Below are 15,150 nucleotides of genomic sequence, written 5' to 3'. Positions count from 1 at the left end.
TGTACAGAGGTGTTTTCACATTATTAGAGTAATGAAAAGAGTTGGCTAGTTACTATTCATATGGTAATTAGCTATCTAGTTTGGCATCATGCCAGATACATGGTTTTTTGGCAGGTGCTTTGTATTTATGCAACTTCAACTTGGAATGTATAATGTACAGCTACAGTATGTCAATGTGAATTGAATACTAAAGTAGATTATTTTCTGTATTTTGCAGTTTCACAACAAACGTTTTCAATATATCCGTTCAAGAAAAGTCAAGCCTTGGGAGTTTTATTGAAGACTTAGTTGTTAGCTATCTGCTTATTCTGCATGGGAACGCAATTCCAGGGCAGAATAAAGACTCTTCCTAAAGATGGACGCCCTGCCAAACTGAGCAATCGTGGGAGAAGGGCCTTGGTCAGAGAGGTGACACAGAACCAGATGGTCACTCTGACAGAACTCCAGAGTTCCTCTGTGGAGATGGGAGAACATTCCAGAAGGACAACCATGTCTGCAGCACTCCACCAATCAGGCCTTATGGCAGAGTGGCCAGGCGGAAGCCACTGCACAGTAAAAGGCACATGACAGTCCGCTTGGAGTTTGCCAAAAGACACCTAATGACTCTCAGACCATGAGAAATAAGATTCTCTGGTCTGATGATATCAAGATTGAACTCTTTGGCCTGAATGCCAAGCATCACGTCTGGAGGAAACCTGGCACCATCCCTATGGTGAAGCATGGAGGTTGCAGCATCATGCTGTGGCGGCAGGTAGCCTAGTGGTTAGAGCATTGGACTTGTTGGTTGGAAAGGTTGCAAGATCGAATCCCCGAGCTGACAAGGTAAAAATCTGTCGTTCTGCCCCTGAACAAGGCAGTTAACCCACTGTTCCTAGGCCGTCATTGCAAATAAGAATTTGTTCCTAACTGGCTTGCCTAGTTAAATAAAGGTTCAAAAATAAATACAAATGCTGTGGGGATAGTCAGGATTGAGGGAATGAAGCAAAGTACAGAGAGATCCTTGACTGAAACCTGCTCCAGAGCGCTCAGGACCTAAAACTGGGGTGAAGGTTTGCTTTCCAACAGCACAACGACCCTAAGCAAACAGCCAAGACAACGCAGGAATGGCTTCGGGACAAGTCTCTGAATGTCCTTGAGTGGCACAGCCAGAGGCTGGACTTGAACCCGATCGAACATTTCTGAATAATCTGAGTACAGCGCTCAGAGACCAAAACAAGCCATACAGATACAAATATTCACTTACCTTTGATGATCTTCATCGGAATGCACTCCCAGGAATTTCAGTTCCACAATAAATGTTTGTTTTGTTCGATAAAGTCCATAATTTATGTCCAAATACCTCCTTTTTGTTCGAGGGTTTAGTTCACAAATCCAAATTCACACGGCGCAAGCACGAAGTCCAGACGAAAAGTCAAAAAAGTTCCGTTACAGTTCGTAGAAACATGTCAAACAATGTTTTTATCGTAAATCTTCAATAAATGTTCCAACCGGACAATTCCTTTGCCATTAGAAATGGAAGGGAACGCAGCTCGCTCTTACGGCCATGCGCGAGACTTAGCTCATGGAATTCTGCTAGACACCTGGTTCAAACAGCTCTTATTCACTCCCCCTTCACAGTAGAAGCCTGAAACAAGGTTCTAATGACTGTTGCCATCTAGTGGAAGCCTTAAGAAGTGCAATCGGACCAAATCCAAGCACTTTTTCTCAGGTTTTTGACTGCCATATGAGTTCTGTTATGCTCACAGACATAATTCAAACATAAACTTCAGTGTGTTTTCTATCCAAATCTACTAATAATATGCATATATTAGCTTCTGGGCCTGTGTAGCAGGCAGTTTACTCGGGGCACCTTATTCATCCAAGCTACTCAATACTGCCCCCCAGCCATAAGAAGTTAAAATCCCCAGATAAAATAAATGCAGCCTCAGGATATATGGTTTCCAGTGAAGTTCCTTGAGGGCCGTCGTGGTATCGGCTTAAGGGGGGGATATACACGGCGGTGACAATAACCAACAAGAATTATCTTGGACATAATATGGTCGGCATTTGATTGAGTTATTCTAGGTCAGGTGAACAAAATGACTTGAGTTCCTGTATGTTTTTATGATTACACCATGATTTGTTAATCATGAAGCATACACCCCCGCACTTCTTCACAGAGAATTTTTTATTTCTGTCGGAGCGACACATAAAGAATTCCGGTGGCTGTTCCGACTCTGACAACATATCCCGAGAAAGCCATATTTCCCCGATGTCTCTCTGGAAAGCAACCCTTGCCCTAATTTAGTCTACCTTGTTATATACTCGGAAGCGGTGGGTGGTGTCCACGCCTCTGATGTCTGACCAGAAGGCCGCTCCATCTACCTCTTCTGCAGCGATGTTGTTTTGGGTCGGCCTCTGGAATCAGATCAAATGTCCTGGGTGGTGGTGCGAACAAAGGATCCGCTTTGGAAAAGTTGTATTCCTGGTCGTAATGTTGGTAAATTGATGTCAATCTGATATCCAATATTTCTTCCCGGCTGTATGTAATAACACTTAAGATTTTCTGGGCTAACAATGGAAGAAAGAATACATTAAAAAAACTAACTACTGCATAGTTTCCTAAGGACTAGAAGCGAGGCGACCCTCTCTGTCGGCACCATCTTGTCTTTAAAAACCGTTAATAAATTCCTTATAAATAGTCTTGTGAGTTAGAGATGAGATTTTTGTCATTTTAGTAATTTAGCAGATGCTCTTATCCAGAGCGACTTACAGTAGAGTGCATCATTTTTTATTTTTTATTCTGAGCCCCCATGGGAATCGAACCCAAAAACCTTGTAGCAAGCGCCATGCTCAACCAACTGAGCCACAATAACGCCTTTATAACTGGTTTATAAGTACATTAGTAGTATATTATTGATCATGAACAAATTGTGAACATGTTATGATCAAACACCTTATTCATTATCTTATTAACTCTTAATAAATCATTTAAAATAGTGTTTATAAATGCGTAAATAACTATTTAGAGATTGCATATTGACATTTACAAATGTAGGAACAATGATTAATAAATGGCAAATAAACACTTCACAAACTGTTTATAAATGGTTTATTAAGGGACCTTAATATAAAGTGTTACCTGATGTAAAAGCTATGTACATCTGTAGATCCTGATAACGGTCATCTTCAGCTAAAAGTTACTGAGATGTACAGAAACGAGTACTGGAAGGAAGAGGCAGACTCAGACATACCTTTTCCCAGATTGAAGATGAAGGGTTTCTTGCGGTCCATACTGGAGTCAAACTTCTTCCCATTGAGAAGTTTGCCAGTGTAGTGCACTGCTACCTTGTCCCCGATCATGGGTCTGTCCCCATCCTCTCCCTGTTTTTTCACCAGCTGTACAAAGAACAGATGTCAGCCCTAAGATCAGCTCAGCATGCTAGTTAGTACTTGTTTTCTATAGCTAGACAGTAAGAGAAAGAGAAAGATTTTCATGCAAATATTCTAGAATCCGCATAAAGAAAATATGTGTTTCCACCAATTGGACTTGTTGCGAATATAAATCACTGTGTGATGACGTAGTGCCCTCAAAATTACATTTTGCATAAGTTTTCATGTACTGAATACAAATCTAAAGTTCAATGTGTTTCCATATAATTTTCAACTCTACCGATAGTTTTGTCACAAAAACAGTTGCATTAAATAGCAAATGTGCCTAACGTTGCTCTGGTCTTGGCACATGCTCTCTAGCCAACAGTTGCAGATACAGTGCGGTTAGGCTAGTATACATGATGAGATTATTATGGATAAGAGCAAGAATATTTTTATTTGTCAAATGGCAGTCAAGCATCGATCATCATGTCATCAGAATAAGACCCTTGATATTTATTGGAATGGAGGATCAAGATCACTGTGTACTTTCACCACACTGAAGTTCATCATAACTTATTTTACCTATAGCCTAATAAACTGCAAGGTTTCCCGAGTTGTAGTGGGAGGACCACACACCATAGCATCGTGTGACTCCAAATTTACTTTGATATGATTGTCCTTATATCAATATTTGTGCATAAAAGCGTTTCCACCACCATTTCTCGCATTAATGATTTTACAGACACAAAAAGATCACACAATGTCAAATTAACAAATTATCTGTCAGCATTCATAAAATTGTACCGAAACGTCCTGTATCCATCACAGCTGTAGTGATTTTTTTTAATACGATATGACTTTATTCATGTGAAATATTTATCTTTCATGTACCGCTACTAGTATTTTTAATCCTAACGGTATTTCGTGCCGTGCTCTGTTCTTCTTGCCACGTTTAGAGGAGGATGTGCTCAAAACAAAGGAACACTTGAGTGGTGGCAGAATTATGAAAGAAGAGTATCTCTGAAGTCTCTCTGAATAACATGCCAAAGGGAACACATTGTGTGTGTGTGCTTCAGGCCTGGCTTAAAAGAGGATGACAACAGTAGAACACATCCTACCTTTCATAACCAACAACGCATGTTTATGGAATGATAAGCAACGCAGAGTATGAAAAGTAGAGCTGAATCCTAATATTAATTTGAGCTGAGCTCCTTTATGTCAAGTCCGAGTTTGTCCTTTACAGAGGATGGTGGGATGAGGTTAAAGCCTACCTTGCGAATTCCCTCGTCTTTGTTAGGAGTGACGTCAATGCCCTTAACGGCAAAGACCACAGCAGGAGACTGGTCATCCATGGGCTGATCCTTATCTGTGGTCATATCGGCACCTGAGAATGCCACTCTAACCCTGCACAAAAGAGTCACACACAACCATTGTTAGAACTGGGATATGCACCAATGTAATAACACACTCACAAAACCCCACCAACACACAAAGTCACCAGTAGAAAGGCCTCTCAGAACCACCTGACTTTCACTTTAAATGTAATCAATGATATTCATATGACCTTTAGGTAGGTACATTGTTAACTATATTATACAGTATCTCTGACATCATGTGAGTCAGGGAATGGCGCCTCTATCATCTCAACTCTGTTTCTTCTTCATTCTGATAAAATGCATGAGCTGACGCATACCCAAAAATGTATGTTGAGGTGCTGACTAACGAAGAATAAACTCTGCGCCGTCCCTCTTTGTGAGGCATGCAGCACAGTACGTTCTTCATAGACTGTTGTCATTGAAGAGCCAAACATGTTTTCTGATGAGGAGCTAGAGAAAGTGCCTCAATGGCTGCCTTATCTCCTAGCCCACAGTACATCGTGTTAACTCACGGTACATCGTGTTAACTCATGATACATCGTGTTAACTTTCTGCAGTCATACCATCACACTAATGTCGACACCAGAAAACGTACACATGTAGTAAACTGACTCAAATTAAGATGCTACATCAGGAAAATAATCCGGAAGCAACAGGAAATGCAAAATTATTATGTGGATTATAATTCTTTGTAGGGGATGATACCTTTTTTCATAAGGGAAAATCAAGTCTGAAATTTCAAAGTGGAAATTACAAACTCCAGACGCCTTTTTAAACTTCAAATACACTACAAATTAAAAATATCCTGCATTGCAGGAAAGTTCTCCTGCAACAAGGTGATGAAATTAAGATCTTACATCTGTAGGTCTTTATGTACAGTATCCATGCTGTTTCATTGCAGTATACTATTCCCACATTCACTATTTACAATGCCAAAATGTTAAATTCAATCTAAACTGCAATGTGGTAAGTGATTTACACAGTAGCTCTTTTTCTTCCATGGCCAAATAAAATTATTTTTGTTCCTACTTCATTCTGAAAACTGGCCCTTGATGAATGAAATATGAGAGATGATGGTGCAACAGTGCAGTCAATCTTTGTGATGCTGCACAGTGCGTTCTGGGACACCGTTGAAGAGCCAAAAGAGCTTTCTGATGATGAGCTAACATATAATATTATCCTGATGTCTTTCAATGGCAACCTTCATGAGTTGTATCTCTCAAACCACAATACATCATGTTAACTCATGGAATTTGTTGCTGTCATACCATAATACTAGCATCAACTGTGCAGTGCACATAGTTTAGAACTAACTGTAAAAACTCCTCACATTAATTTAATGAAAATTCCACACACATAAAAAGACAGGGGGCTGGGTGTGCTACGCCAGAGCCTGTTGCATCTTTAGAGATAAGATACAACTTAATTTTCCCCTCAAGGCAATAAGATTAGGGCCTGGTCCCATGCCTTAGGACATAAGAAAATTAGGTAGACGCAATCAGGGTTAAAGTCATCATCATTCATCTTTCATCAACTCCAGATTTGAGTTCAGTCCACCATGACGCTATGTGACTACCTAAAGAGCGCTATGGTATTAAAATGCTGCTTTGCTGTCATATTTGCCAAGTTAACGTGTATTGTGTCAATGTTGATTTTGGAATGTCTATATCTGTTTATAGCTTTAGCCTGCCCGTGAACTAGGGCTGGGCGATATGATGATATATATTGTGTGACGATAGAGCATAATATGAAACGATATAAAAACGTATATCGTTTATTTCGCTGTGTTGAAAAATCACACTCTTTACAGCAATATTTTTCCTCAATTGGACGATGCTTTTCGTGCCGTGTGGAAGGAAATTTGCAACACAAACAAACATGGAGGAGAGTGAACGGGACACAGAGCATGGAGACACGGAGCTCGTACCTAAAAGAGGGGCTACTTTGGTCGCACGGACGTGGTTTGGGTATGAAAAGTCTGACACGGACCAGAAAACCGTCCTTTGCTAAATATGCCGCAGGCCGGTCCGACAACAGGCTCAAACACCACTAACCTCTTACCACCTACTCAAGAATCATGTTAAACAGTACGGAGAGAGTCTACGGATGAGACCCAAAAAAGTACAGTCGCGTGCTCAAAATAATCATGTGAAACAGTACGGAGAGAGTCTACGGATGAGACCCAAAAAAGTACAGTCGCATGCTCAAAACAAACCCCCGACTCAGACGTTGCAAGAGGCTTTTGCCCGCGACACACCATATGGCAAAGAATCAAAGATGGAAGGAGATAACAGCTGCCGTTACAACTTAAGTCTGCAAAGACATGGCCCCAATTTACACGGTCAAGAAACGGGGGTTTCGTGAGTTGATGCTAACACTTGAACCAAGGTACCAAATGCAAATTGATATGTGACGCATATTAACCAGGTAGGCCAGTTGAGAACAAGTTCTCATTTACAACTGCGACCTGGTCAAGATAAAGCAAAGCAGTGTGACAAAAACAACACGGAGTAACACATGGGATAAACAAACGTACAGTCAATAACACAATAGAAAAATCTGTATACAGTGTGTGCAAATGAAGTAAGGAGGTAAGGCAATAAATGTGCAAGTATAAATACTGGTGTGCAAAAAAGCAAAAACAAATATGGGCATGAGGTAGGTAGTTGGTTGGATGGGCTACTTACAGATGGGCTGTGTGCAGCTGCAGCGATCGGTAAGCTGCTCTAACAGCTGACGCTTAAAGTTAGTGAGGGGGATATAAGTCTCCAACTTCTGTGATTTTTGCAATTCGTTCCAGTCATTGGCAGCAGAGAACTGGAAGGAAAGGCAGCCAAAGTAGGTGTTGGCTTTGGGGATGATGTAACGGCTCTCCTCTTCGTCTGATGATGAGGAATAGGAATCATCGGACCAACACGCAGCGTGGTAAGTGTTCATAGTAAATTTAATTAAATAAACTGAACACTGAATGACAAAAAACAACAAAGAGCGTGAACGACACGAAACAGTCCTGTCAGGTGAAAAAACACAAAACAGGAAACAGCTACCCACAAACACAGGTGGGAACAGGCTACCTAAGTATGGTTCTCAATCAGAGACAACAATTGACAGCTGCCTCTGATTGGGAACCACACCAGGCCAAACACATAGAAATACAACACACAGAACAAAACATAGAATGCCCACCCCAACTCACGCCCTGACCAAACCAAAATAGAGACATAAAAAAGGAACTAAGGTCAGGACGTGACAGATGACCAGTGAAAAATACCTGCTGGAGCGCATGCTACTGGTGGGTGTTGCTATGGTGACAAGTGAGCTGAGATAAGGTGGAGCTTTACCTAGCAAAGACTTATAGATGACCTGGAGCCAGTGGATTTGGCGACAAATATGTAGCGAGGACCAGCCAACGAGAGCATACAGGTCGCATTGGTGGGTAGTATATGGGGCTTTGGTTACGAAACGAATGGCACTGTGATAGCAAATTGGATGCAGTCTGAGTAGAGTGTTGGAGGCTATTTTGTAAATGACATCGCGGAAGTTAAGGATCAGCAGAATGGTCAGTTTTACGAGGGTATGTTTGGCAGCATGAGTGTTGAAGGCTTTGTTGCGAAATAGGAAGCCAATTCTAGATTTAATTTTGGATTGGAGATGCTTAATGTGAGTCTGGAAGGCGAGTTTACAGTCTAGCCAGACACCTAGGTATTTATAGTTGTCCACATATTCTAAGTCAGAACCGTCCAGATTAGTGATGACAGTCAGGTGGGTGGGTGCAGGCAGCGATCGGTTGAAGAGCATGCATTTTGTATGGCATTGAAGCTCATTTTGAGTTTTGTTAACAGTGTCCAAAGAGGGGCCAGATGTATACAGGTGTTGTCTGTGTAGAGGTGGATCAACAAATCACCCGCAGCAAGAGCGACATCATTGATAAATACAGAAAAAAAAGAGTCTGCCCTAGAATTGAACCCTGTGGCACCCCCATAGAGACTGCCAGAGGTCCGGACAAAAGGCCTTCTGATTTGATACACTGAACTCTATCTGAGAAATAGTTAGTGAACCAGGCGAGGCAGTCATTAGAGAAACCAAGGCTGTTGAGTCTGCCGATAAGAATACGGGTGAAAGAATACGGTCGAAAGCCTTGGCCAGGTTGATGAAGATGGCTGCACAATACTGTCTTTTATCGATGGCAGTTATGATATCGTTTAGGACCTTGAGCGTGGCTGAGGTACACCCGTGACCAGCTCGGAAACCAGATTGCATTGCAGGGAAGTAACGGTAGGATTCGAAATGGTTGGTGATCTGTTTATTCACTTGGCTTTCAAAGACTTTGGAAAGGCAGGGCAGGATGGATATAGGTCTGTAACAGTTTGGGTCTAGAGTGTCTCCCCCTTTGAAGAGGGGGATGACCGCGGCCCTTTCCAATCTTTAGGGATCTCAGACGATACGAAAGAGAGGTTGAACAGACTAGTAATAGGGGTTGCAACAATGTCGGCAGATAATTTTAGAAAGAGAGGGTCCAGATTGTCTATTCCAGCTGATTTGTAGGGATCCAGATTTTGCAGCTTTTTCCAATTATCAGCTGTCTGGATTTTTATTTTGAAGGCAAACCACAAATTCCACTATTATACATCATCTTTATTGTGACTAGCTTCACAACACATAACCAGGTCCGGTCGAGCATCACTAGCTAGATGAAGCTAGCTGGCTACTTATAACGTTAGCTTTGGTCAACAGAGTTGGCTGGCTAGCTATTTATTTTCATGAACTGAAGTTCAATTTCAATAGGCGAACAACAAGTGGAAACCTGGCTAATACTTACAAGGATTCCTAAATCATTGCTAAGAATAATGAAAATGACTGCAGTTTCTACTGGTCATTGTTTTCAGGCTGGTTGTATTGGTGCTAGCTAGGTACCAAGCTAAAGCTATCTACCCCAGAAGTTGCGGTCGAACAAATTATGCTTTATTACCAACGCAGTATTGAAAACGCATAGTTCGTGGCCGGTGTTTGCAGACTTTTTTGTGCAGATTTGACAGTGCTACTGTATCTTTTTTGACACACAAAGACCCTAACGTCATTACTTCATGTACCAATGTTATATAGGTATGCACATCAGCTTTGACATTAGTTTTGCACATCGGCGTTAAACTAGACATCGGCCGATACCGATGTTGGCATTTTTAGCTAATATCGTCCGATTACGATATGTTCACTGATATATCGTGCATCCCTAGTTTTGATGTCTTCACTATTATTCTACAATGTAGACAATTGTAAAAATAAAGAAAAAGCCTTGAATGAGTAGGTGTGTCCAAACTTTTGACTGGTACATATGTGAATGGTGTGTATAGACAGTATGTACAGTATATGAATAGAAAAGGTATGTACAGCAGTAGTTATAAAGGATGAACCATGACTACAATTCAGTATATACATATAAAGTGGTAAAACAGTATGGAAACATTATTATAGTGACAGGGGTTCAATAACTCTGTAGGGCAGCAGTCTCTAAGGTGCAGGATTGAGTACTGGATGGTAGCCGGCTAGTGATAGTGTCTCAGGTTCAGGGAAGGGTACTGGGCAGTGGCCGGCTAGTGATGACTGTTTAACAGTCTGATGACCTGGGGATAGAAGCTGTTTATCAATCTCTCGTCAGTCCCAGCTTTGATGCATCTATACTGTCTCCTTCTAGATGGTAGCGGGGTAAACAGGCCATGGCTCAAGTGGAGAGTACCTATTGGTATACTGGTGCATATTGTACAGAGGTGCTTGTGAGCGCGCACACACACACAGGAGGCTGGTGGGAGGAGCTATAGGAGGACGGGCTCATTGTAATGTCTGGAATGGAATTCATGGAATGGTATCAAACAGATCAAACATATGGAAACCACATTTGACTACGTTCCATTTATTCCATTTCAGACATTACAATGAGCCCATCCTCCTATAGCTTCTTCCACCTGCCTCCACTGACACGCACTCTCGCTCTCATACACACATACTCTCACACACATTTGATGCTTAATTTAGATCTGTAAGAATCTCACATTTGTTCCCGCATACAGTATGTCAGAATGATATCAGGAGCCTGTGATCACTTGTCATTGTTAACATAAACAACAATAACCATAGTAATAAATCATCAAATTATTATTGTTTTCTGTGACTCTGCCTTTCCTCATATGGATATCACTTCTAAGAAATGTTGGAATGGAACATCATGTTCTGGGAGCTGTAAATGTATAGTTTCCACATTGACAGAGCCAAATGCATAAACACACACACACACAACTAACATGTAAGAACAATTAGTTGATTTAATGATCTAGTAATATAATTATGAAATAAACCTGTGTAATAGCCTGTATGACTCTATGTCCATCTCTGTCTGTCCACCTCTATCGATCTCTGTTTGTGTCCACCTGCGCAGTAGTGTGTGTTTCCATCTGTGTGGGTAAGTCTGTCTATGTGTCTGTGTGTGTGTGTGTGTGTGTGTGTGTGTGTGTGTGGTTTTACTATCCTTGTGGGAACCAGAAATTAGTAAAACAAGGACAATTCTGATGTGTGGGAATATTTCCCCAGTACCCACAAGGAAAAAGGCTATTTTAGGTTTAGGGGTTAGGTTTAGGGTTACAATTCAGGTTAGTGTTAGAGGTTAGGTTCAGGGTTAAGGTCAGGTTTAAGGTTGTGTGTGTGTGTGTGTGTGTGTGTGTGTGTGTGTGTGTGTGTGTGTGTGTGTGTGTGAACACTATGACTCTTCCGTTCCAAATTCCTGGCACAATCTGATGGTGTTCACCAATCTGAAACCCACTCAGTCACAACACAGCATCGGTGGCGATATCCAAATAGGCTCCCCGCAACACAAATGGAGACTAACACACATTCCGTCTTCTTTTAATGGGGGAAATGCAGGGATTGACGCAGATGTACTAAAAAATCTATTATTTTAATTTCTGAAATGTCAAATCTGAGTTTGGAAGGCGTTAAAATGTTTGGTTACACAGGCTACGGAACATTAATAGCGGAATGTAACTGTTATTAATTATGTACCACAGTATTTAATCCAAACATCATTCATTCGGAATCCTTGTGAATTTGTCTTTAAGTTCATATTTATGATGAAGAAATATAAACCATCTTGGTATGTTATTATTAATGTAAGTTACAGCTGTGTTACAGCCGGTAGTGCGTTAGTTCGTCTCGTAGCCCTTGCCTGCAGTCAAATGACCTAGTGGCCTCATGAGTGGAATGTTATTTTCTTCATCATTTCATAATTAATCAACTTTTTTTATCTTTTTTTATCCAGTGTTTCTATGTCAAACAATGTTGTTATATACATCTGTATTCTGTGATGTATATAAAGTGTAATATTTGGATGCAAACTCAAAATGTAATACATTTCAACTCTATCTGACATGGTACATGTCTTTTTTTTTACTTTTGTTTCAAAGTAGATTTGTTTAAGAATCAAGAAACACTCTGTGTGACCCTGATTTAGTACACTGCAGTAAAAGGTTATTCAGAGAGAGAGTGGAACAGAGACCCTGTGGATAAATGCAGGGACGGAACACAACAGAGCAGAGAACATTCAGTCCTGAGAGCTCCAGCACTACACAGATGCATACTGTGCCTCCAAGCTCTCTATCACAAGTCAATGCTACACACTAATCCACATATAAACATGCAGTAAACCATTGTGTGGCCAAGCAGACCTTGGGAGGAAACCTTGGTCTGATAATAGAGGGTACAGTATGTACACCTAATCCCCCACACATAACAAGCCTTGAACGTGTGCTGCAATAGATGCTTTGGTTGCCTTCAACCTGCAACCTTATCCAGCAATCACAATGCAAAGGAAATGACAGATGAACATATTTAACAGTGTCCTAGTTTTCTATCCGTTTTGCCCAGTCTTCCAGTCAGTAATTAGACTGGAACAATGATTGGATAAAATCATACTGTTTTTAACAATAGTCACACCTATTATACTATGCTTCACTGCATAAGCAACAGTTCTGGAGGAACATGTTGAATAAATGTAAACATCTAGCATACAAAGTCTGTTATATTGCTATTTCTTAAACTATATGTAATAAGCCTGTAATAAGAAATAGGGCTAAATATTCATTTTAGGTCAATTATAGATTTTCCTTTAATTAAATAGAAATTGTAATTGATATATTATTCTCTCTCGCTTTGTTTGTGTGTGTGTGTGTGTGTGTGTGTGTGTGTGTGTGTGTGTGTGTGTGTGAAGATAGAGTGAGAAAGAAAGAAAAATCATGAAAAGAGTAAATCGGTTATAATAGCATTGGATTACAGCCTTCAATGGATGTAAATTCATCTCACTCGCATAAAAAACATTGACACGTGATAAATGAAGGACTAGAACATGAGCATGAGATCTAGCCTAGATGTATCTGGAAAAGAACCATAGAACAGAACTTTTGCACTGAACACTGATTCTACACATTAGCCAAATTACCGGAATCATATGTTTTAAAAACTGGAATTATTAAAAACCTATTGCTTATTATCTACTTTTTCATCTTATTCTGAGGCTACAATTGTATATACAACACTAGGCTACAATTGTATACAATGTAACTCAATACTCATTGGTCTCGCTAGATAAAATATGCCCAATAAAGCCATTCAGAAGACAGCAAACCAGTTATCCTATGTCCATACAAGACAAAGAAATAAAGCTGTAACTTACCTATTTATCTTTTGTCTTTTGTCTCTTTTGATTGCTCGTGTGCTGCTTTCGTGCTAACTTCAGCCGGTATATCACCGCTAGCTCTGCAACGCAAGTAAGCACTCTATGCTGCTGATTTCAAACCCGCCCTCTCATAACAAAACAGGGTACTGAATGTTCTGCCGGCAGTTTTTTACACTCAAACCCCCCGACATTAGTGAAGATCAAAACGCGAGTGTGAGCCCTAAAGGAGAGGAGAATTGAAATTACACTAGGAAGGCGGAGGGAACTGCGAGGGGGAGGGCGGTTTAGTGGAAAAAATACGAACAGGCCTTGGAAAGTAGCCACAAAGTAACACAATGTTCCGGTAGTACTGTAGCTGCGCTCTGATGAGGACACACTGTTCTAGCAGACACCCTGACCCTGTAACCCGTTCTGTTCCGAGCGCCGCAGCAGCTCGCGCAGCGCAGCGCAATTACCAGGAACAGCCTGTACAACAGTGTACTCACTCTGTAAGTACACAGATGAACTTTGGTTTCAGAAGTGTTCAATGCTTTACTGGAGGACAGATAGTTAGGCTACGCCATATTGAATGGAATAATTTATCAAGTAACATACTGGCTGCCTAGGTTAATAAGGAGATGTGGAATTAAATGTCATTCAATTTGCTATGTCGGCTAAATTAAATATTTTTGGGGGGTGAATAATATTTACATAGTCATTTTCACATCTTAATCATCATAACAACAAGCAGGCTATTTGGAGCATTGATTGTCAGCCACAATTCATTAGATTAATCAAGCACATGAGACATTTATTATAAAATTCGACAGATTGAAAATGTATTTGGGGGGTTTCTTTTTAGACTCATTTTATTTTTGTATTTTTTACAAAGCAGAATCCAGTCATATATTTAGGCCTCATAATCAAGGGCCTTTGTGTAGACCATGTTTTGGACGAATAACAATCAAATGTACCAAAATATGAATAATATATAACGTTTCTAGTTAGTTTACCTCAGTGCTCCAATCTTCTATTTTTGTTTCATAAACCAAGATTGGCAGTTTTACCAAGTGTGGTGTAGCCTAATGCACAATATGTTATAGGCCCTAGGCTAAAAACTAGGCATTTATGCTAGTGTATGTTGTTGATGTTTTTCTTATATTTCAAGGATACACATTGACGCTATCAAATCATGCTCAATAGCTCTCTCGGGGACATGATGTATGTTACTTAAGCTTTCAGGTCACAAAATACCACCAATCCTATAGGTTGTCATCAGTAAGGATTACGTGTAGTATAACCCTACTGTAATAGCCTATGAAATGGATACAATTACACATTGTAAAACATACATACTACATGCAATGCATTAAATGCTTGTAATGGGCATTTTATTTTTCAAATTAACTATCAACAACATAAGTTCTTAAGCTATTACACTTGAGCAGCCATGAGTGTGAATAACATCTATATTTACACTTCCTTCTGTGTTGTACAAGGAGACTGACATATACATCTGTTTTTGGAAGTAGACCAAGTCCTCAATGAGCAGGGCAATTCTGTTATGTTAGTTTATGATATATTCCATCAAGTACCTCATAAGTGCCAAGTTGGAAATTGGATCAGTAGATGTCACTGTGTTCCCTGTGTTGTGTACATTAACTTTGGTTCTCGTCAATGAATACCTACTCAATTACATGCAGTATATATATGTATCTATTT

General features: G+C 40.3%; 1 protein-coding gene across 1 annotated transcript in view; it reads right to left on the bottom strand.

Moving 5' to 3' along the window:
- LOC115142182 (peptidyl-prolyl cis-trans isomerase FKBP5-like) overlaps positions 1 to 13,815 on the bottom strand; it is a 31,326-nt gene extending 17,511 nt beyond the window's left edge. Inside the window, exons 1-3 of the mRNA XM_029681646.2 lie at positions 13,447 to 13,815; positions 4,626 to 4,758; positions 3,234 to 3,378 (exon numbers count right to left, since the gene is read on the bottom strand). Coding sequence (XP_029537506.2) covers positions 3,234 to 3,378; positions 4,626 to 4,730 — 250 coding nt within the window. The 5' untranslated portion in view covers positions 4,731 to 4,758; positions 13,447 to 13,815. The remainder of the gene's footprint in view (positions 1 to 3,233; positions 3,379 to 4,625; positions 4,759 to 13,446) is intronic.
- Positions 13,816 to 15,150: the final 1,335 nt, after the last annotated feature.

This window comes from Oncorhynchus nerka, linkage group LG2, assembly GCF_034236695.1.
Source record: "Oncorhynchus nerka isolate Pitt River linkage group LG2, Oner_Uvic_2.0, whole genome shotgun sequence".
In the NCBI taxonomy this organism is placed as follows: Eukaryota; Metazoa; Chordata; class Actinopteri; order Salmoniformes; family Salmonidae; genus Oncorhynchus; species Oncorhynchus nerka.
Note: the sequence above shows the minus strand (reverse complement) of the source record. Positions and strands in the feature narration are given on the sequence as shown.